This window comes from Zonotrichia leucophrys, chromosome 5 (genome assembly GCF_028769735.1).
Source record: "Zonotrichia leucophrys gambelii isolate GWCS_2022_RI chromosome 5, RI_Zleu_2.0, whole genome shotgun sequence".
NCBI lineage: Eukaryota > Metazoa > Chordata > Aves > Passeriformes > Passerellidae > Zonotrichia > Zonotrichia leucophrys.
The window spans coordinates 2985338-3007822 of NC_088175.1; the positions used below are offsets into that span (position 1 = coordinate 2985338).

Here is a 22485-nt window from a genome sequence, read left to right on the forward strand (position 1 = left end):
TTGTGTCTCCTTTTGGAATCTGCCATTCCTTTTTCTTTGTCTTTATTGAAAATGGTAACTGAAATACTGCAGGCGCTGTATTAGTAGTATTGGAGGGGTTTTGGTGGTTTGGTTTGGTTGGTTTGTTGTGGTTTTTTAGACATCATACATCATTAGTTCCTGAAGTCTCCCCCATGGAGCTGAGATTCTTGTTTGTAGGCAGCACTTACCAGTATTACAAGATTTAAACTAATTTTGAGATACTTTATAACTTTTAAAAGTAGGTGAAAGTGGCTGAGGCTAATAGCTCAGAAGTCCTGGCTTTCAATGTTAATATCAGTCTTTTTTAGGTGCTTTATCTTCCACTATTCATTTCTGATCACAATTTGTGTGTGTCACACACATATCCATGCTTGACACCAGCATCTCCCGAGTTGCTCTTACAGGGATTTAAGAAAGGTCCATTTCTTTGCCTGTGTTATCTCATCATTTACCTAATGTATAAGTATTTTAGTTATTAATAGAGAATTGTCATTAAAAGTCCTCATCTCCAGCTTTGAGAGAGTCTTGTCTCACTGACAGAAGTACAGGGGTCTTGTCCTTGTCTTTGCTATTGCTGTACTGTGGGGATTTTCTACAATTATTTTTTAGTTTACAAATTCACATTTGTAAAGTCAGCATTAAGGCCACATCTAAGAATAAAGAAAGACTGAATCCGTCTTTATTTATTAAAGGATTTTGAAAGTTTGTCTCCTGAAAAGCAATTAGTAAGTGTCAGCAGTTGCATGTGGATTAACTATAGCCCTAGAAGTACACATTTAAGAAGCTGTGGTAAAGTTCATTTGCTGATCTCAGTTTCTGGGATGGATTTTAAAAGAATTAACTTTGCATGGTCCATATGTGTGTGTGCACATTTTAAAAGGATGTCAGTTTTCATCTGCCCCCTACCTCAGAGCTGCTGTGGTCAAATGCTGCATGTCTTGTGCTGCTCCATGAAACACCACCTTCCTTTCTCAGGTTTGAGCGTGAAGTTGTCGTATTTCTAGCTAAATATCTGCTGTGCTGGAATATCACAAAGCATCAGTTACTGTGATTTCAGTAAATACAGAGCTGCACTGTGTTGGGGGAAGGAAAATTGTGGAAGTATGGCACACAATAGAGTCATTTTCTAAACTATTATCAGCAGTGTTTTCAGTTGTAAAGGTTGTATTCAGGTAGGTGTTTTCTCTTTTCATAAAAGTCTTAAAGGTGGAGGAGGAATTAAGGTTCTGCACTCTTACATTGCAGGGCCCTTGGGTCAGCTGTCTGATTTCTGCTCATTGATTTAGTTTAGGGAAGTCGCATATCCATCATGAATCCTAATACCTGTTTCACTCGGGGCTTTTTTGAAGTTTAAATGGTTAAATGCTGCAAGAGAGCATTAGTTGAATAGTTGGAATCCCTTTCAGAAAACATTGTGTGCCAAGACCAGACAGACTTCAACTGCAAACTTGAGTACAACAACAGCTCAAGTACAGGTTAAATGCTCTTTGTGACATTTTAGGTACATATATTTCTTAAAATATTTTAAAGCTACTCTAATTGTTCCCATATTTATAGAAAGAACAATATTCTACATCATTGCACAGTAAGCTGTTCTTTGGGGAGAACTACTGTAATTAAGAGTAGTGATTTATTTTATGTATAAAGTGAGTGGGAGCTACTGCAGTGGGAAGTTGAGGACAAGGTTGAGCTGAAGGTTAAGTAGGTCTGTGGTCTTCACCAGCCCTGGAAGACACTTTACGCACCCTGTCATCTCTTAATAAATTCTTTTTCTGTTTGCTTATAGTCCCTAATGCAACCATGACAGATGTGGTGTGGAAGAGCTGAGTCTCCTTCACTGGGCAGTGGTATTTGCATTCCTGAGCTCTCCTTTTACACCTCTGATTTCCCCCAGAGTCAGTGCTGGAGGAGTAGCCAGCAAAGATCCACACCTCTGGAATATGGTAAAAGTAATCTGCCACAAAAAGTGTAAAGATTAGAAGGTCTGAGCTGAGAACTTCTAACACCTGAGACTGCTGTTTCCTTTGTGCAGAGGTGTTACAGCTTCTTTTAAGGCATGGATGGAAGCTTGGGATTTATCATGATCCTTTTATATCTGGGTATTGTTTTCCTTTGTAAAATATAATAAAAAAGTGGCCTTGTGCTCTTGTTTGAGACAAGAACCCTGTTGCTACATTAGGACCTTTGTTACTCATTTTAGATTAAATTCTTGTATAGTATTACTGCCTTCTTTTAGGGAATCTGGCTGGGCTTTTTTTTTTTTTCTTTTTTTAGTGTTTCTGTGTGTTTTTCCCAAATGTGCAACTTCATTTCTTTTCTGTATCTTTTAGTTGTGGACATGCTCACAAAAGTCCTGGTGGATGTTTTAATTTTTATGTGTTTACTCCTCACTTAAAAACTGTGTATTTAATACTCTAAAATAGATCTGGTTGTAATATTTTGAAGGGAATTGCCTTGAAACATCAAATACCTCTGTAATATGCCATGGTATGGCACCACTGAAAGATGTGTTTGGACCTACTAATGGATTTGTAGTAGTTCTTTTTGGTAGCCTGTATTATCTGTAAAAATAGCAATCTCAAATTGATTTTGTCGTGAATTCTTTGTATGAGGGTTTAAAACTCCAGAGGATAAATATTTTCCTTATAGGCCACACCAATCATGTGAACCCACATTTTGGGTCATTATAAGGAAACCCATTGAAAATGGGAGTGAGGCTCCTCCACTCAGCTCAGCTGAACTGTCTTGCTCTAACTTTGTGTAATACTCAGATAATTATCCTGAATGCAGCCTTCCGTAGGTTTTTCAGAAGTTACAGACCTGGTGACCTGTGGAAGTATTTCATGTTATGTTGTTTCTTCTGAACAATGAAACAGTAAATGGCATTGCCAATGTTACCCCGCTTCTAAAAAGGTATAATTCTGAACTTTCTCTTCCATGACTCCCCAAGTCTGACAGGAAATATTAGAGCTTGCGTGTTGAGGTTTGTTAAAAGATGTAAATTTCTGTTCAAAATTGTTTGTCAGTCTCTCAGAAAATTAGAAGTAATTAAATAGAAAGTTCTACAGATTTGTGCCATTTTTGTACCCTCTCATCTCAAGATGGTGTGAGAAGCAGACAATTGTAATAACTTGCTGCTACTCCTTTCCAGCTAATTTGATCTTGTTCCTTAATTCTGACAGATTGTTTTTAATTTTCCCATCTGTTCCATAAAAAATCTCAAGTGATTGACTCCTAGGAAAAAATAATGTCTAATAGCTGAGCCATTTTTAATGAGTTGGTATGAGTTATTTAATGAGACGTGCTGAAGAAGGCAAGCCAAAGCAAAGATTGGGCCTGGGGTGGTGGATGTAAAGAAAGGTAAAGGGCAACCATCTGCTTCAGGAAGCTTCCACTCTCCATCAGCAGCTTTAGGCTGCTGCTCACTCCACTTTTAGGCAGTGCCTGTGGACAAAACAACAAAGGTTCGGTGGCAGTAATTCCTTTTCCTCTTTTATTTAGAGCAGTGTCTGCCCTCAGATAGTAATGCTTTGGGGAGAGGATCAGTCATGAAAAGGAAAAAAAAATCAAAGAATAAAGGAATAATATTTAAGTAACCTTAAAGATATTATGGTCTGTGGTTTAACTTCATTTCTCCAGCACAAACTCCCAGATATTCCAGAAAGAACCTTAGTGCCAGGAAACAGAGTGAATGTTCTCCTCCAGCCTCTCTGAAGGCTAAAACCTTTGCTTTAAAATTGCCTGCAAATGGCATCTCCCAGGGCAGGAAGCCATCAATATGCAGTACAGGTCTTTGAGAATAGCAAGCATGAATATAAATATTAACATCTGGACTTTTCCCTTCTGTTTTGGTTTTTATATATTATTATAATAAACATTAACATTGTTTTTAATAATCATCAGATAGCATTTTCTTTGGCAGCTTGAGACTTCATTATTAAATCAAATAGTGAAAATAAATATACAGCTCTTTTACAAGGAAAGTTGAAAGCTTGACTCAGCCCTGCAAATATGGCATTGTGAGTCTAATCCATTGTAGAATTCATAGAATAATGAATTAATGTCTCGATTGCATACAGTGAGACAGAACAAATGAGAGAATGCTACCATGGTAATGAGCAAAATATACACTTGTTTTTTCAGGTGGCAGTGGGCTACCAACTAAGAAGAAAAACTTTTGTCTGCATTTTCTTAAACTAGTAAAACCTGGGAGTGTGTTAGGCAAGCAGAGAACATCAGTATTATATCAGAACAACCAGACATGTCCAAATGCTCAGCCCATCAGGTGTCCCTATGGCATGTACTGCAAGCAACCAAAGAACCACTGAGTGTAGCAGGTGAAGCTACTGGATTAAATTTGTACAAAATTGGACCTGGATGGTGTCTGTTTTGAAACCTGAGCTCAGCAAGTAGCTGCAGATAGGAGATGCTCTGTGCTTTTACAGGAGTCACTGTCTCTGAATGAGACTAGATTGTACCTGAGGTTTTGACTATCCTAATTTGAGATTGATATAAGGGGAAAAAAATGTTTTTATTTGTAAGGATTTTTTGCTGTCTAGTACCAGTGTTCCTAGACTGTTACAGGGGGTGGTGGTAGTGTTCCTGTTGGGAAAAAGGAATTGATTGGTGTGTATTTTGCATGCCAGGAGACAAAAGGGACTTAATTTTAAACAAAATTGTCATGGGCTTTGGGAACATGATCTATCCCTCTAGATGGATTTTGGACATGAACCTTGCTGTGTTGTGGCTTTAGTAATAAATCTTATGTGTATTTATGTAGTTGAAATTAAATTCACAAGATGTAAGTTTAATAGCTCTGCATTAATCCTTCATAAAGCATTGATCTTTTGGTGTTTTTTATCTTCCTCCTCAGTGTGTCAATCCTGATCTTTAATACTTCTCGGCAGTGCTTTGTTGTGGTGAAGCAGTTCCGCCCAGGTAATCCTCCTTTTTACATTTACTTTTGCTCTCTAGTGAAGCAAGCTTTTAAGGGTTTAGCAGTTAAAAGTTGGTGCATCTGTGGTGATAAAATCTTTGTTCTATATTCTGTTTCTTTGTATGATAGCCCATCCTTTTCAGTCAGTCAGAATTTCTAACCAGGGAAATTTCCATTACAGATGAAACGAATGATCAGGGTAGTCTTACATTCTGCTCTTGGGCTGGTTATTGTCCTTTTTTGGATGAAATTACAAATAGTTCTACAATGATCATGCAAGAATTTGCTTTAATTTTAATTTCCTTCTTGACCTACTTGTACAGAAGCACAGTATGTTCCTTTTTGTTTTGTTTTGTCTTAAACATTCTTTTTACTTGTACTGTGTTATTGTGCATTGTATAGTTGGGAATTTGAAATGAGGGAGATTCAGGACCGTATGCTTTTTCACCAGTATGTGGACAACTTCATTTTACCAGTTAATATGAATTTAGTTCAAGATATATTTTTTATGACTTTTAGTATCAGTTCTTTTAACTCAAAGCAATATTTACTTTCAGGAAGTTAAAAACGAAATGCGTATTCGCTGCATTTTAATTAAAAGAAATGACAAGGTATTTCACTGACTGTTGCTAAGAGACCATTTCAAGACTGCTCATGGTAGACTTCATAGAAAACTTTCTAGGGTAGTGTCACACTGCCCTTTCTTCCTGACAGTGATTACAGCCTCTCCAGTGCTGTGCAGCAGTGTTACATCGAGAGTGCATCCTTCTCATCAAGTGCTAATTGACTTGTATAAAGTGTTTGGTTATTTGTTCATCACTAATCCACTGTCTTTTATTTGCCAGCGAACAAATGGCTCCCACAGCTCTTGCTCTCTTTGAGGCAATCTCAGGGAGAAGTGTGTGCATGTATATATATATTTATATACACATGTATATATATGTACTGAGCAGCAACACATTCATTGCATTATCTCTGTGAAAGTGTCCAATCAGCCTCAAAAGAGTGGAGTGAAACCATTCCAGAGGCTGGAGCTGCTCAGACACCTGGCCATAGGCACAGTGGTCAGTCAGGTATCCCACAGCACTTCACTGATCACAACCATGCCCTGCCACTACTCACATCCCTATATTTATAAATTTATCTCCATTCCATGGTTGTTGTCTGCCCTGGTGCCTGTTCCACAAAGCCAAGACAAAGGCTGAGGCTTTTCTCCTTGCCAGCTCCCACCAGGGTCCCACCAGGAAGGCGATCCCTCGTTGCTGGGAGGGAGCAGCTGCCGCTCGCTCTGCAGGCACGGCCCTGCACGTGTGCTGCTGCCATGTGGGCTCGCCTTTCCCTAGGCTGTGCTGGCAGGAGCAGCTTTTCCACTGATGGCTGTGCTGCTTGTAAGGGCACTCATCCCTCCCATTCTGTTTGGCAGCAGCAGCCCTTATGCAGCCACAGCAGAATGGCTGCAGACAGGAGGTTTTGAGGAGCAGGGAGCTGAAGGAGTTCATGCTGACTTGAGGGTGGCAGAAGCACACAACCAGTGAGGCAAACAGTGTGCTCTGGGATTAGATCATCTTGAATGATCATGAAATCACACATTTGGGAGGAGCAGAGAGAAGAAAGATAAGCATGTATCTCTGTATATGTACCTCACCCATGACTAATTTGCAAAGCTATTGGTCAATGCTTATTTTGGTAGGCAATTGACCACACATTTTCAAATATAATAAAATGATACGTTGCTGGAGTTGGGACCTATGAACATGTGCTCTGGTTTATTAACTGTAAGTATAATGACTTTTCAATGCATTGTCATGTTTGTTTTTCCACTGACTTACAAGAGACAGTATCAAAGATTTGAATCATAAGCCATGTTCCCTTTCAGGAGGTACGAAACACAAGCACAGTCAGAAGTTTAGAGGGGTGCTAGTGCCTTCCCAGACAGCCAAACCCTGCTGGCTCCTCAGTCTGTACTGTTGTTTTCTTCTGTTTAGGGACAGCAAACAAGTCCCTGTATGTGTCACCTACAAAGGCTGCTTTTAAAAACAGCAGTGATCTTATTTGCTCCATTTGGTTGAACCATCTATCCTTTGTCCCATGTTATACAAAGGAAGGTGAGAACATCAATTCTACTGGAGTTTCCCCTCTGAGTGGAAACTTTGTTACAGATGAGTGGGTCCAGGGTAATTAGTCCTGATGTGGATTCCATCACTTCCTTGGGAAGACTTTTCCAAAGCCTGACAACCCTTTCTGTTGTCATTCTTCCTGGTGAGCAGCCAGAAGCTGCCCTGGCACAGGTTGGTTCCTCGCTGTGCTGCTGCTCATGGCCGTGTCCGTCTGGCCATGGAGGAGACAGCCCAGCCATGGTGCAGCGGCAGAGCCTGGCCAAGGAAGCATTGGATGACAAGGGAAGAGCAGACATGGGACAAGTGGATGGGTGACTGTGCTGGGGCTTCTGGATTCTGCTGTCCAACCTCTGTGAATTTGCAGTAAGATCACAACTTCTGGTGAGGATGAGGAGGGTCACAGGCTTCCCTCTGAAGAATGTGCCTTAGCCAGTAGGTCACACACTGCTTTTCCATCCAGTTCTTTATCATCCAGTGCATCGCTTGTGCAGTCAGTTTTGTACCTTCAAGAGAGCTATGGGAGATTCTCTGTTCCCTGATATGAGAAGGCAGCTTGGCTTTCCAGGCTTTGCTTATCTGTGAGAGTTCAATTGAATTTGAACCTTTAAAGCCAGGTGATAATAAATTCATAATCAGACTCCTTGGTGAATGCTGTAATATCTGGGCTCTGACAGAAGTGGCTGGTACTGCTTCTTTTCTTCCTTATCTACAGAGAAAAACTGTTCCTGGGCTTGAAGTGTGGCCATATCACAGGACTTTGCTCTGAAGAGGATTGCTGAATTAGGTCCTTCTGGGAATGTAGGTTTTGATCTACCTGGGGCCCAGTTGTGCTGAGGGAGAAGGAGAATGGCAAGTGCCTGATGGAATGACCGGGATACAGAAGACTTTTAATACTTTCACATCACAGCTTCATATGTCTGTACCCCACACTCTTACCTGTATCCTGTTTTATCCTGCCCAAAGCCTTTATTGGGATGCATGTGTTGTTCCTTTTTTAATTATCTGATATGGGTATGTCAGTACTAAAAAAGAAATAAAACTTTCAGAGGATTTGGCTTGTCTCATAGAAATCTTGGATGTAGCTGTCATTTATGATAATTTTCCTAGCTTTTAGAAGTTTTTGGAATAATGACAATAGACACCCTTCAAGGAGCTGTCCCTTAAAGCTGGCAGGGAATATTTTTTTCTGGCTTCATGCTACACTTTAAAAAAAAACCTGAGCTCTAACTCATGTCTCTCAAGTAAGAAATGGAAACTCTGATCCATACCTATTTGAATCTCAAAGACCTGGATGTATCTAAGACTAGCAGCTTTGAAAGTTTTAACTTCTGGAGAAATATTAGATTTTGGATATTGGACTGATCTGTACACCTCCCTTTCAAGTGCAGATCTTGCTATTCTGCACTTCTGAGGTGTCAAAATGAGCACTGCAGAAAGATCCCAGGCACAAATTGCTGGGGTGTGGACTCTGCCTCAGAGACCAAGTGCTTAAAAAGTCACTGTGGGTTTTCACTGTTATGCAACATCATTTCTCCAGAGACTTTTTTTAAGAAATACCAAGCTACCTGGAAAGACAAAAAAATGCCTATTAAACCTGAGTTGTTGTTTATTAATTCTGCAAGATTTAAAAGGGGAAATAAAAGAGACACTAATTTGAAAACCATGTTATGTGTATGTGAAATATGTATGTAAAATATTTTAATGGAATAAAAATAGTTTCAAAGTTTAAAATAGGGTGGTTTATAACACTATCTTGGAAAGCTTTCATGAAAAGCAAGGGGATAGACATAAGGAAATTTCAAAGAAAAAACAAGTGGAATGATGCCTGTATATTAAAGTTGCAATGATCTGGAGTTGTCTGTCAGTAGGGATTCTTTCTGTGTTGACATCCAGTCCTGCAGTTCTCACTCAGGCAAAATTTCTTTTGACATCAGTGAGAGGTTTTGCTTAAATAAGGACTAAAATCTGACATTTGCACTTTCTTTAGGAGTGCATTACAGTGGCAGCTGTTTGTAGATTAGTTCAAGAAGTCCTTTTCAGACTCCACACAGGAATCTCTGCAAGGAACTGTATGTTCAAAAGAGGATTTTTTTTTTTTTTTTCAAACAAACATACATGCTTTTCATACCCTTTCTAAATAACAGCTGAGTTGACAGGCTGAAAGACTCATCATTGTGCACATGGTACTTTATGTGCAACCCAACTTTCCTGCTAGATAACTGCATAGTTTAAATTAAATCCCAATATCTGCATTGCCCAACAAATGGGAGCTGTGTGGGGCTTCTGGCACTACGATTTCTTGGATGAACTATCTTCCTTTTTCAATTTTTATTTATTTTAAGGTGTGCATGAATTCATTTCAGATGATGTAAGTACGAATAAGAGTTTAAAGAATAATTTTACAGACATGGCGAGCGAACCTTTGTTCTTTAGAATTCCAGTTTTGTGTGTCATTATTTTAACAGATAACACAGCTGAATTCCTTGTTACTCTCAAGTACTCTCATGGTTGTTAATTTCCAGGCAAAATTTGTCTGCCACCTTGTTTTATGTTTAATATGAAGAGATTAACATACTGCCCTTTTTCTTTTGTCTTTTGGGGTTTTTTTTAAGCTGTTTACATGTGTGAAATTGAAAGGCATCAGCCTCAAGTGTTTGAGAATCAGGACAAGGAGAGTTTGCCTTCCCTGGAAAATCCCTTACCTGCTGTGGTTGGAGTGACCTATGAACTCTGTGCTGGCATTGTGGACAAGCCAGGCCTTTCTTTAGAAGAAATTGCTTGTGAGGAAGTTTTGGAAGAGTGTGGCTATCGTGTTTCCACTGCAGACCTCAGGAGGATCACTTCTTACAGGTAAAGAGCAGCAGGTTACAACATTTAGCATTTCATTGTTTCACAGACTGCTGAAGTGGCCTGAGTGTTCCCTCTTGCCTTGTTTAAGCAGTGTTGGAGGAACGTGGACATCTGAAGGTACAGGAAAGGTGTAATTTTTTGCAAGTGAGAGGAGTATTTGCAAAAATGTAAGGAATTAGAAATATATAATCAGTATGATAATTATGGGATTGAATTCCCAGAAGGAATCATACTATTATGACTTATTACAAAGACTGTTACAAGAGGAAGAATTTGCATTGGGCTCTTCAGAGTTTGTTACAGCACTAGAAAACAGCCTATCTTTACTATACTGGGTGTTTTCCATCTCTGATTCTTATTATTCAGATTAACAATAGAAACTGCCCACGATGCTCTCTGATTACCCTTTACCATGATTTTTCAGAAGCATGAGAACCTGTGGCATTAGATCTCTTCATAATATTTGGTCTGTGATTAAAGCTTCCTTGAATTGGACAATAATTATTCTTGTATATGAAGATTTTGCAGATCTGACTGTCAAAATTATTACATTTTATTTTTGCAGGGTTACAAATAGTTATTGAAATAGATTTTAATATGTTTTAAAACATTTGTTAGGAATAAAGGGAAAAATTAATATGTAAGTGGAAAAATACAACCAATGAGTTGTTGGTGAAAAAAAAAACAAAGAGAAACTTTGCACACAGCTTTAATCCTATTATATCTCATTCCCAGCTTTTAGTATTGTTATCCAAAATGTATGTATGTTTGTATTTTACAGAGAAAGCAGCAGGTTTTTTACTTTCTTTATTTTACTTGACAACTCCATTGAACTAGGCACTGTCATTGGTTTTTAATTTGGGAATTGAATACAAATCCACAGCTGTCAATCCTGGCAAATGTTATTTCCTGCTGGATTAACAAGCAGTGCTTCTGTTGAGGGGAGGGGGTGAATCACAGGAGCTGTCTTTTACAACTCATTGAAACCAGATTAAGGGTTTGTTCTACTGAAAGAAAAAGTGTCTTCCAGATTTATGAGCAAAAGCTGTCTATAGAATTTCATAGGTTGGGTGACACTGACAGGCTGCTGCATGCAGATATATACATATGTATGTGTATGTATGTATGTGCATACAAATGCAAAGGAGGAAAAGCAGAATACAATTCCTGTAGAAGGTTGGAGATTTAGTGCAGAACTTTGAGTCAATATTAATGATTTATATCTGCCTAAAACTCTCTGTGTTTTGGTATTGATAAATGTCTTTGTATGTTACAGGTGGTTGTTCATTCAGTTGCTTTTTTTTTTTTTTTGTTAATTGCACTGATTTGTGAAGAGTGTACACAATTGGGGTTTTCTTTGTTGAGACCTTTGCAAAGAGCTCATAATCCTCCATTGTCCACGTGGACACAGCTTTCTGCCCATGGAGATCCATGCTGAAGTCAGAAGGCCTGTATAATTTTTACATGTTTAAATTAATATGAAAGTTTGAAGCCTCAAAGATGATATTTCACAGGGTTTTTTTGTATGATTTCCTATGCTCTAGTTTTAGGATTTTATTCCACATATTCTTGTTGGGAGTGTCCTGTTTTCCTCCAGCCAAGGATTGGCATCTTTCTGATCCTTGAGGATTTGATGCAAAGAAAGGAAGTAATCGGTTCATTTATGGTCTCTTAAGGACATTTTTTCTGTAATCACTGCACTACATATAAGAATTCCTGGGCTTTTTCTAAGTGCAGCAGGTTTTTCCAAGTGGTTTTTGCTGCTGTGACTGTCAATACAAAGCACAGGCATAAAGCATTGCATTAATGCATATGCATGCCATTACAATTGCAATGCATCCCGCACTTGTACTCTTATCTCCCGTCCCAGCAATCTGTGTAATAGCTGCTCTGCATTATTTATTGATCCAGTGCCCCAGGTCAGAGTTTTGGGGGTCTCTCTCTAGATGGCTCCTCTTCCAAAGATCAGCCTCAGCTGGACTGGCACCAGTTGTGGCAAATGTGCATCTGTGCTTTCTCTCAAATCTGACCATTCCATGGCCTCTCTTGGAGGGTTCTGGCATTCTGTCTGAAGTGTCCTGTCTGTCTGTACCACAAGCAACTTTCCCTTCATGTCTTGCCTAATTTCCCTTTCTTTACTTCAACACTGACACTTACTACTGTGTCCTCAGTGGACATGAAGTACTTCTGCCCCTTCCACCTCCTTGTTAAAGCATGTTCCCTTTATTTTATTTTTGCTTGTGCAAAACTATTTTAGTTGATTTAGTCTTTTTCTTCATATTTTCTAGTTATCTGATCATTCCTTCTGCTGTCCTCTGCCTGCTCTCCATCTGGTCTGCACATTTCTTAAAAATTTATTGTCCAAAGTGAAGCACAGTTCTTTAGTGGGGTTTTCCTGGAAAGAGTTGAAGCATTATGTCCCCTAGTCTCACAGATAATTCTCTCTACACTGGAGTTTGTTGTTTGTCTTTTGAACCTGATGATCCTTGTGGGTCCCTTCCAACTCAGAATATTCCATGATTCTGCATTGTCATTCACCTCCTGCCCATATTCTGTGTCATCACAGCCTTTGATCTGAAAGCAGGGAGTTGTATTCCTAATGACATCCCTTGCTGGAATCATGGCCATCAGAAGGAAATTGTCTGCCTGGAATAAAATCAGGATTTGAGTTAGACCTGAAAGAAGGGCATGAAAAGCCAAAGACACATAAAATGTAAAGGGAGAAATGGTTTTGGCTAGGGGGGTCAATACATTTCTGTGCCTAATGGATTAAGAAAGATGGAGCATGGACAATCCATAGGGAGAACTTAGGCTATAGGGAAGAATTGAAAATGAAAACATTGAGTGGAAAAAGAGGAAGAAGAGATGAAGGAACAATGCAGAAAAAATCATAGGCTGAGAACTAAATGGATCTGGGGAAAGTACATTCATTGTGGTAGAGGAGAATTCTCTGTAAGGAAGTGAGGAAAGTGTACTTAGACTGTGTTCAACTTTGTTCTATAACTGTACAGGTTATCTCCACTGAATATAGCAGGGATTTTTCTTATTTATTATCAGGGCCTGTAGCAGTTTTGGGGGATTTTTTTTGTGCTTCTCAGCTAAGCTGGAAAGTGTGAGCCCAGTACTGCCACAGGTAATTCATACACATGCAGGTAACCCACTGGACCCCTGATTAAGCTCTGTCAAAGCTCCAGTGACTTAATACTCATCACATAGAAGTCAGACAGTGAATTAAACAGATCTCAGACTTAATTACCTTGAATGATCCACAGAGGAGCTGTGGAGTCAATGAGGAATCAGGAGAGAAGCCAGGAGTTGGGGAATTTAGGCCATTTCAGTAAGAGTCTTTGGAACAAATTGTTCCAGCAGCAGGAGGACAGTATGGTGTGGGTGAGGGAGGGAGGCTGGGCTGGGGGCAGATAACAAGAAACACAAACATATTTAGAGGAACTGACTGGAGGAGGACAGAGGAATCACACTTTGGAAATCAGAAATATCTACTCCTATTATAGAAAATTGCCAGACAGGAGGTGAATTGAAATGCAGATGGTTCATGTTGCTTTGTAGACAGAGGAGGGATCATTCTGAAAAGAATCTGTATTGTTTGCAGCCTGGGTGGTGAGTTTAGTATCATCACTCCACAAATTTCTACTTTTGTGCTTGGCATTCACCAACTTCATTTTGGTATTGCAAAAAGGTTGGTTTAAATTATGGCAGCAGCTAATTCACTTTTGGAGACTTCAGGAAATTCTGGTGGCTGCTGATGTCTTGAGTTCTTGTCATTGTATGTATGGCATCAGTCAAAAATAACATAGGTAGTTGATGTGAGGGGTGTAAAGGAGTTACCTGATTCAATAATAAAATAACAAAATGAAGCTACTCTGATTGTAGTGTAATTATACACTGAGGGTTCATGAAGGTTGCAGTGAAATTCAACATTTTTAGAAGCTCTAAAAGAAATCTGTGAGCTTCCCTTAATGTTTGGAGGTTTTTTTCACAAATACAAATTTTTTAAAGTGAACATCTTACTTTGGACTTACTCATGTACCAGATATTACAAATTTTTTTTCTGTCATGGTATCCCAGCAGTTTTCTGATTGAATCCCACATGCTAAAATTCAGGTGGGAGTTAGTTTCTTAGGTTGTACTTCCAGCTATCTGCCTTGAGACATGTTTTCTTACAAGACAGGGGCAGTGAAATAAGTTGTTGTTGTTGTCATTGATGTTATTGTTGCTATTGCAAAGTATTTTCTTCTAGTTCTTGAAAATGATGGTTGTCCTGAAGAATATTTATAAAATTAATTGGATTTCAGTAACACCTCAGAACATCAGGGTAGAGTTGAACCAGAGCTGCTAGTTCAACTTCCTTTTCCCTTCATTACATCTTTATTTTCTCCCAGAGGCTGTAAAAAACTCTTGGTTCTGACCTGGATACAGTAGGAGCTGTAGGTTCTCAGCCCCACTGCAAAGAAATCAGATGGATTAGTTTAAAGGACTGACTCTATTAAAGTAGGTACTTACTTTAACCTTCCTACATTAGATTTCTTTCCCAAAGTGTACAAGAAGAGCATTCAGAGAATTAATATTAGGTGTTCCAATTACTGTGCCATGGCTTTTAGCCTCTGTGCAATGTGGTAAAAATGGTTTGTATTCACAGGTTTTTATGTAGAAAGAATAATAGCCTTGAAAATCTTAGAGTGCATTATAATTAGAAAGATCACCTGCTAGTACACCTGTTGGGTGATGGCATAATGCAATATAATTTTATGTTAATTACCTCTGTGCTTTTTTCCTGCACCTGCCGCTCATAATGTCAGAACTGTACAAAGGTCCTGAGAAGTGACAATAGGAGCTGCATGTCACTGATCATCAGTTTACGTGTTGCATGCTGAAGTAGATCTTGATTTAAGCATAAATAACAGAGATTTGTGTCACATTTATTTGTAAACATGAATTGTGTATTCACTCTATACCCAAATTTTGCATCCAGATGGCTTATGTCTTAGAAAACGATATATTGCTTTCAGGAATTTGGACATTCACTATGTAAGATTAAAACCAAAAAAAGGATATATTTCTGTGTTGATAAGAATGTTGATTGTGTATAGATTTTATATTTGTTTAATATTAACACATTACAAGAAATTTAGCTTTTCATTGCTGTCTGTCAGAAATCTGAACTAAAGTCATAAGTCTTCACAAGGATAAATTAATTTATTTGTAGCATCTTGTAGCAGAGGAGAAGATTATAAAATACTGTTTATATTCTCATACATGTTTGTTTCTTCAAATTCAAAATACAGTATTTACAAACATTATACTTATGAATGAGACAAGTAGCTGGCATAGGCGAGCACCCAGACATGAGAAAAAGGCAAAGCAAATCTGAAGCAAAGCTTTGAATTTTGGCCCTGATTAGCAATGTGTTTGTATGTGGACTTGCACACATGAGCACACTCATTGTGAAGAAAAACTCACTGACTGTTGGCAAACTCAGTCTCATTTGTGGCTTCAGACACTACTAAACCTTTTTTTTTAAGCCATAAGATACTGTTTCCCACTTCTGATAAAAATATATGTACTGTATCTTTATGCTCATGAACTTAGAACAAGTGAAAAGTCCCATTTTGTGAGCTCGGTTTTGAGCACTGTGTATTTCTTCGTGCATTTGATAAAAGGGAGCAGTTAAACAAAGGCTTTGTGGTAGCTGATATTGCTGTGTTTCAAAAACAGATTGGAGTGACAATCTGCCTCCTGTGTTTCCCCAGGTCTGAGGAGGAAGTGGATGGAAATACTGTAATTACAGCCTCCCACCCTGGGCAGGAGGGGAGAAGTGCTTTGCAGTCATTCTGCAGAAGCTCCTCCTCTGGTGTGGCATTGCCTAAAAGTGTGTTCCCCAGGGCTTTAAAAGCCATAGCATGATTTAATCTCACTCTTTGAGTGTTTTATTCAAAATGAAATACGGGAAGGCAGCACACAATCTTGTTTTGATGTGTTAAACTTATGTATAAGTTACTATTGTGATAAAAACCATACGACTTTGGTATCCTTGCTTTGACATGCTTACATTCCTAGACTCGCTGTTGTCAAAGGTAATGGAGGCTTCTAACTATCTGAAGCAATGCAGAAAGTTCAGTGTTAATAGAGTTTTGGGGTTTAAAATCTCTCTGTTGAAATTACAGGACTTGTGAGCTTAAGCCCTAATGACTTGACAAGGATATTTGTGGGCTGTTAATTGGAATGACCATCAGCTCCTCAGAGGAAACCAATCCTCAGGATGAAGAGGCAAGGAAAAACGAGTTTTGTTTTGTGTAGATCATTTGCCTTTGTCCCACAGTGGCACAGAAGCCAAGCCCTGTGCAGACACATCAGAATACAGCTGGAGCAGCCAGCTGAGGTCCAGCCAGGCTTAGTAGGTCTGGGTCGGTGTGAGCCATGACCTGCTGGGTTTGGTGCTAAACCTGGACTGACACTGAAGCCTGAAGTCTCACCGTGGGCTGGTGCTGGGCTCAGACCTGAGTTCACACCTGCCCACCCTCCCCCAGCCAAGGCTCTCCTGTCCCAGGAAGGCACCTTTATCAGCAAGGTGGCTTTCCCAGGCTGAAACTCATCACTTGCAGTCCGGGTGTGCTGACCCCTGTGATTTCCACAGATGCAAAGCTAATGAATATAGCTGTAATCTGTTAATAGGTGACTCATTTCAGACCATGGCAAAAGTGTTTTATTTGTAGTGGGGAATGCTGGGGTAAGGAAAAGTGTATGTCACAGATGTGGGATAGAAGAAGATGGTAGCCGAAAGAGGAGTATAAATAGGATTAAAGGCACATCAAAATTCCTTAAACAGAATACTCAGAAAGTGCTGGTAATTGTGCAAAAGCAGAGAAAATTCCCAGTGACAGATAAACCTGAAAGCACACTGCAAACATAATATTCCTGTGGCCTATTCACCAGTCAGACCCACTTTCTCCCTCTGCTCTCTTCCAGTGCCCAACATCACTGAAATGTACAATGTTTTGCAAGGTTATATGGAAAATCACTTTATTACTTCTACCTGAAAAGCTTCAAAGCAACAAACCTAACTTTTGATTTCTATAAAAGCCAAAGGTACTAAGACAGACAAAATGTGAATAGAATTGATTTTTGTGCAATTTTCTAAGGACAAGCAGGATACATTAGCAGTCTGGAAATGTCGTGAAAGACATCAGTAAGCAATACTGGAGAATATTTAATTTAGTAAAGGGCAGTCCATGTGGATCTATGCAAAAATGATCAACTGGCAATGTAAACAAGAGCATTTAGAGAATGAAAGAGCAAGTGAGAAAAGGTATTTGCCTCTTTTAAGAAAAAAAGTGTATTTCTAGATCTTTCAAGTTCTTTCTCAAACCATTGAAATGGTCTTTTAGAATCAGAGACTAATGGAATTTTCTGAGTTGGAAGGGACCCACGAGGATCATTGGGTGCAGCTCCTAGCCCTGCACAGGACACTCCAAGGGTCACACCCTGTGCCTGAGAGCCTTGTCCAAAGCTTCTTGAGCTCTGTCATCCTTGGTGCTGTGACCACTGCCCTGGGGGAGCTGTTCCACTGCCCAACCACCCTCTGGGTGAAGAACCTTTCTCTCATATCCAACCTACACCTCTCCTGACTCAGCTTTGTGCTGTTTCCTTGGGTCCTGTTGCTGCCACAGGAGTGAGGAGATGGCTGTCTGTCCCTCTGCTGCACCTCGTGAGGATGTTGAGAGAGAATCCAGCACATGTCCTTATTAAACTCCACATGGGTGGTGATTGCTCCTCTCTTAATTCATTGAGGTCTCTCTGCCCTTGAAGGACTCAACAGCTCCTCACAGTTCAGTATCATCACATTGGGAGGAACTGTCAACTCCCTTGAGGGAGACTAGACCACAAGTTAAAGCAGTGAATATGTTTATAAATAACATCCTGCAACAATCTGCAAAGTCACCATCTCAATAGTGAAGGAGTTCTAGGTAGGCTTAGAAATGTTAGATCTGCTGGTTTGGTGAGGAAGGAGTAAAATAGAATGTAATGAGTATTAATACCAGCATTCTTTCATTTTATTTATAGCTCACTTGGAAGTTTTTATTACTTTGTAGCTAATATCTTGTGGCAAAGTTGCACCAGAGAAGAGTAAGGTAATCAAGTAAGAGGGAATGATCATGTATTGAATTTGTATTGTTAGAAATTCTTGTTCATTTTTGTGGTTAATTACATGCCAATAGCTGTGAAATACCATAACTTTGGGCATCATAACAAAGGAAAGACCTTGATGTCCAGGACTTTCATCTTTTCAAGTATATTAAGTGTAGTAGCTACTCTTGAAATATTTATTTCATAACAAGGGAGTATCATGAGAATAAGTACAAAGAAATTACACCATATGGAAGTCAGTCCTGCTATTTGAGCTGTGGTGGCAAGGGCTGAGTCTTACAGTGTAGCACCTTGGAAATTGGTTTTCCTTTACATTGGAGAAAAGATGTGTGGAAAGTGAACTGATTTCACAGCTGTAGCTATTTCATAAGGAAATGGTCACAGGTGCTATAGAAGGAGATTATGCTGTAAATAATCAAGCCAGGATGTTCTTATAGAAGTACTTCTTATATAAATTTGGATGTGTATTTGCTGGATGTGTATATAACCTTTATATAATATCAAGTGTACATGGGAATACTCAAGTTAGGATAATTTTCATTCTCCAGGTGGGGCACCCCAGAGGAAGGTGTCAGACTTGACACTCATTATAAAAAAAAAAAAAAAAATAACAGGACATCAAATATATTATACACAGTCCTCTGTTTTTCATGGAAAATTTGCAAACTGCATTCTTTGTATTGCAAATTTTACAGTTGGTTAAAACATGGATCAAAAACCCCAGTTCTAGCACTGGAATAAAGTGATGAGCACAGAATGAAAGAGGTCCAATATCAACCTTTAGAGTTCCTGAAAATGCCAAAGATGGTCAAGTTTCTTTACATAGATGTACAGGAGGAATCCTGGAGGGGTGACACATCTTGTCCAAAGTCACAGAATGCATCAGAAGTAATTTTGGGAAAAGAATTCACCGATTCACTCCCTATTCAATATTTCTTAAAAGTGTATATTGATGTAAGAAACCAATAGTCACTATTAGAAACCAACTTCTCTAGTCACTGTTAATTCCTCAAACAAAGTAATTGCCAGTGTTCTTAGAAAACTGAGAGACAAATGATTAATTCCTGCTATGGGGTGTGATGTGTGCTGGATTAACTGAAAGATTTAGTTGACTAATGGTTGGGTAAATCTGGATATACACTCTTAAGATCATAACACTGCTACAAATCTGAGAATCCTCTGGATGTGTAATAATATGGAAGCTAATTTTTCATCTTGCCCTAATGCCTCATTCATAGTTTCAGTGAACTTTGGATCCAGATTTAATGTGAAAAGTCGCTTGTAATCATGTGAAATGAAGAAATTGCAATTACAATGTGAATATTTTCTTGGAAGGACTAAATGAGTGGATTATCTACTTATCCCTTATTTAATAATACCTAAATTAAATAGTCCTAAGGAAATAGAGGATTAACAAATAAGAAGTATAATACACAGCAAGCAGTCTAGCTGAAGAAAGACTACATAATCTAAAATATCCTCAACTAAATCCACTGAAGCAAATTTAGCAGGGAGACTGAATTACTTTGGACATGTGCGTGCTTACAGTGGTCCATTTGGGTCAGGGCTAAAGTTCAGGAAGGATAGAGAGGGAGTCTCAGACTGCCTTTCCCTTCTTTACCTATCCAGTCCATGAGTGGAGGACTCCAGCTGTGAATGGACATAATCCTCTTAAGAGTAAAAAATCTAAATATTTGTGTAAAAGCAAGCAAACAACTGTAGCACGACAGCACACAGATAGACTGGGGAGCTTCCTCCTTTTGTTTGTGCATCTCTGTGAGTCATCCTGCAGTTTGCTCTCCCTAAGGTCAGCTGGAAGAACTTCTGTTGACTTCAGTGTGTCTAGGACAACAGTTCACCAATGCAAATTTTTTTTTCTTTTTTTATTTTATCCCAAAATCTCATATTTCCAAGGAATACATTTGAAGATGGATCTATTTTATATGGAACTATATTCAAAACTGTTGATATTTCTGCTTGAAAGTTGCAATCAATTTCTGTCTCAATAATTCTGTCTCACACATGAAGGGCCCAGGTTTCCATTCCCAGCTCCTTGATGCCTTCTCTCTGTCTAAACCAGTTTCCTCTCTGCTTTTTTGCAGGTCTGGAGTTGGTGTGACAGGTTCTAGGCAGACTTTGTTTTATGCAGAAGTAAATGACCAGATGAGAACCAGTGGAGGAGGTGGCCAGCCTGAAGAAGGAGAGCTGATAGAAGTTGTGGAAATTCCTTTAGGAGAATCCATGAAGTTTGCTTATGATGAGACTTTCCCGAAGACAATGGGTGTCATCTTCAGCTTTATGTGGTTCCACAACAACATAGCACCTAAACTACCCAAAAAGTAAAGCACCATGATTTTAAGCGAAGCTTTTCTGCTGGTGCTGTGCATGCAGAAAGCTGCAAATCTGCCTGCCTCAATCAACTCAACTTCTCACAGGACAAAGTTTTCTTTAAATAAACTTAGAAGTATAATCTGAATTAAAATCTTCACACAATTTCCATTATTAGCAAAACACTAACTGGAATCTCTGGGGCCAGGATTTGCCTTGGAGAGGCAAATGTTGATTTTTGTGCAGTTAAAAAATCAAATGTTGATTTTTGTGCAAAGGTTAAGTGAATATGTCCAGATCTCCTTTCTCACAGCACTGTTTTGAGAAGCTGCCCAAGCCCTCAGCACAGCTGCCCCAGGAGCCTCTCACCGTATCTGTACATACTGGCAATGTATATTCATTGTCAGTTTTGATATTTTTTTGAAGAAAGCAGCAAATCTTAATAGTCACAGATACCTTAACAACATTCCTGAGTTCAGCACAGCTTTCAGGGAGCAGCTTTCTCTGTGTATGTGTCTCCTGTGCAGAGGAGGCATTTGCATTTCTGAACATGCAAACCTTTATTTCATAAGCAAACAGTAAATCTGTAAATCCTGCTAACGTGTCACTCTGACAGCGCAGCAGCTGTAAGGGGATGTGCTCCTGTTTGTTCCCATCACAATGCTGGGCAGCAGTGATGGGGATGGAGGGGTGAAGGATGGGGGCTTCTGCTGGAACACATGCTGCTGTGTTTGCTTTATGGGCAACAGTTGATAAATCAGATCAAACTTTGTCCCCTAGAGCAGGACCAGAGAGGCCGAATTCTTTTAATTTGGCGATGAGGTGATTAACACAAGGGATTGCTCTGAGGTTGCTGTGGTCTCAATTTCCTTACCACCAAATGGGAGGAATGGGACTTATCCCTCAGATAACACTTCTTGGAATCTAATGATTGGAAGTGCTTTATTGTGATTTTATCATCATTTGTGCAGTTTACATGAAAGCCTGTGCAACCTGCACAGACATCCTGAGGAATGGCTTTTTAAATCAACGTCTTGATTTAATAATTTGATTTAATGAAGTGGTCTAATTAGAACATATAGTACTTGTTCTATCAGTGCAGTTTGGATGTGGAGTGTTTGTCATGTGAAATTGTTAAAAGCATGAATGAAACAGAATGAAGTCTGGCAATTTAATTATGCACTGGGTTATGTTATTCACTGACTTAATCAACATGCCCACATTATAAATGCCTCCAGGAGTACTGAGGTGCTAAGTGTGTTTAGAAGAGACTGCAAATATGCAAACTTGAACTTAACAGCTGAAATAAATGCAGCAGAGGTGTCTGATGGTGTCCAGTGGCTGATTTTAAATCACTTCTTATCTCAATAGATGTATAAATAAAAAAGTTTTTTTTAAAAAGAACTTTTAGAATTGCTCCTTGCTGGTTCTCCTCCTGATAGGGAGAAAAGATCCTTGGAAAGCCACTAAAGAAGCAGCAGCCTCTGCCTGTGGAGTCAGGCTGTTTGTGGACGTTCAGACACAGCTGTGTTGAGCTGGGCCTGGTCCATGGTGAGTCAAGGGCTGAGTTATTGTGAGAAGAAAATAAATTCTGTCTGTCTGATGTATTTACATTGGAAGGTGTTTCAAGGTGGGGTCTCCACTGCTCTGTCTAGTACAGTGCGTCCTGATTGCTGCTGAGGCCTTTATGAACTACTACATAGTCCATAGAATAAATAATGCCTTTTATTCCAGGCTGTAGTAACCAAAGTTTCTGTTTGATTCCACCAAAATTACTGGTCACACAGCAGCTTGTGTGTTTACATGTCAAAAATCTTTTTTCTGTATAATGCAGAAATTGGGAAAAATAAAATATTTTGCCCCTCGAAGGCGCTGTGACTGTTCCTCAATGTACCAAACCTCCCTGGGGCAGTACCAGGCTTGCCAAAACCTGGCCCCAGGTCCTGCTCCTTCCCAGGGGTGGGGTGAGAGCTGGCGCTCACCCTGTGGGAAGAGGGGACATGTGGCAGCGTGGAGGAAGCCACAGGGGTGGCAGGGTGGCATCAGTGCTCTGCTTGCTCTGAGGTGACC

The 22485-nt window shown here is 39.4% G+C and overlaps 1 protein-coding gene across 1 annotated transcript in view; it reads left to right on the forward strand.

Moving 5' to 3' along the window:
- Positions 1-22283, forward strand: part of NUDT14 (nudix hydrolase 14) — a 60097-nt gene extending 37814 nt beyond the window's left edge. The window contains exons 3-5 of the mRNA XM_064715101.1: positions 4895-4959; positions 9687-9924; positions 20190-22283. Of these exons, the coding sequence (XP_064571171.1) occupies positions 4895-4959; positions 9687-9924; positions 20190-20430 (544 nt within the window). The 3' untranslated portion in view covers positions 20431-22283. The remainder of the gene's footprint in view (positions 1-4894; positions 4960-9686; positions 9925-20189) is intronic.
- Positions 22284-22485: the final 202 nt, after the last annotated feature.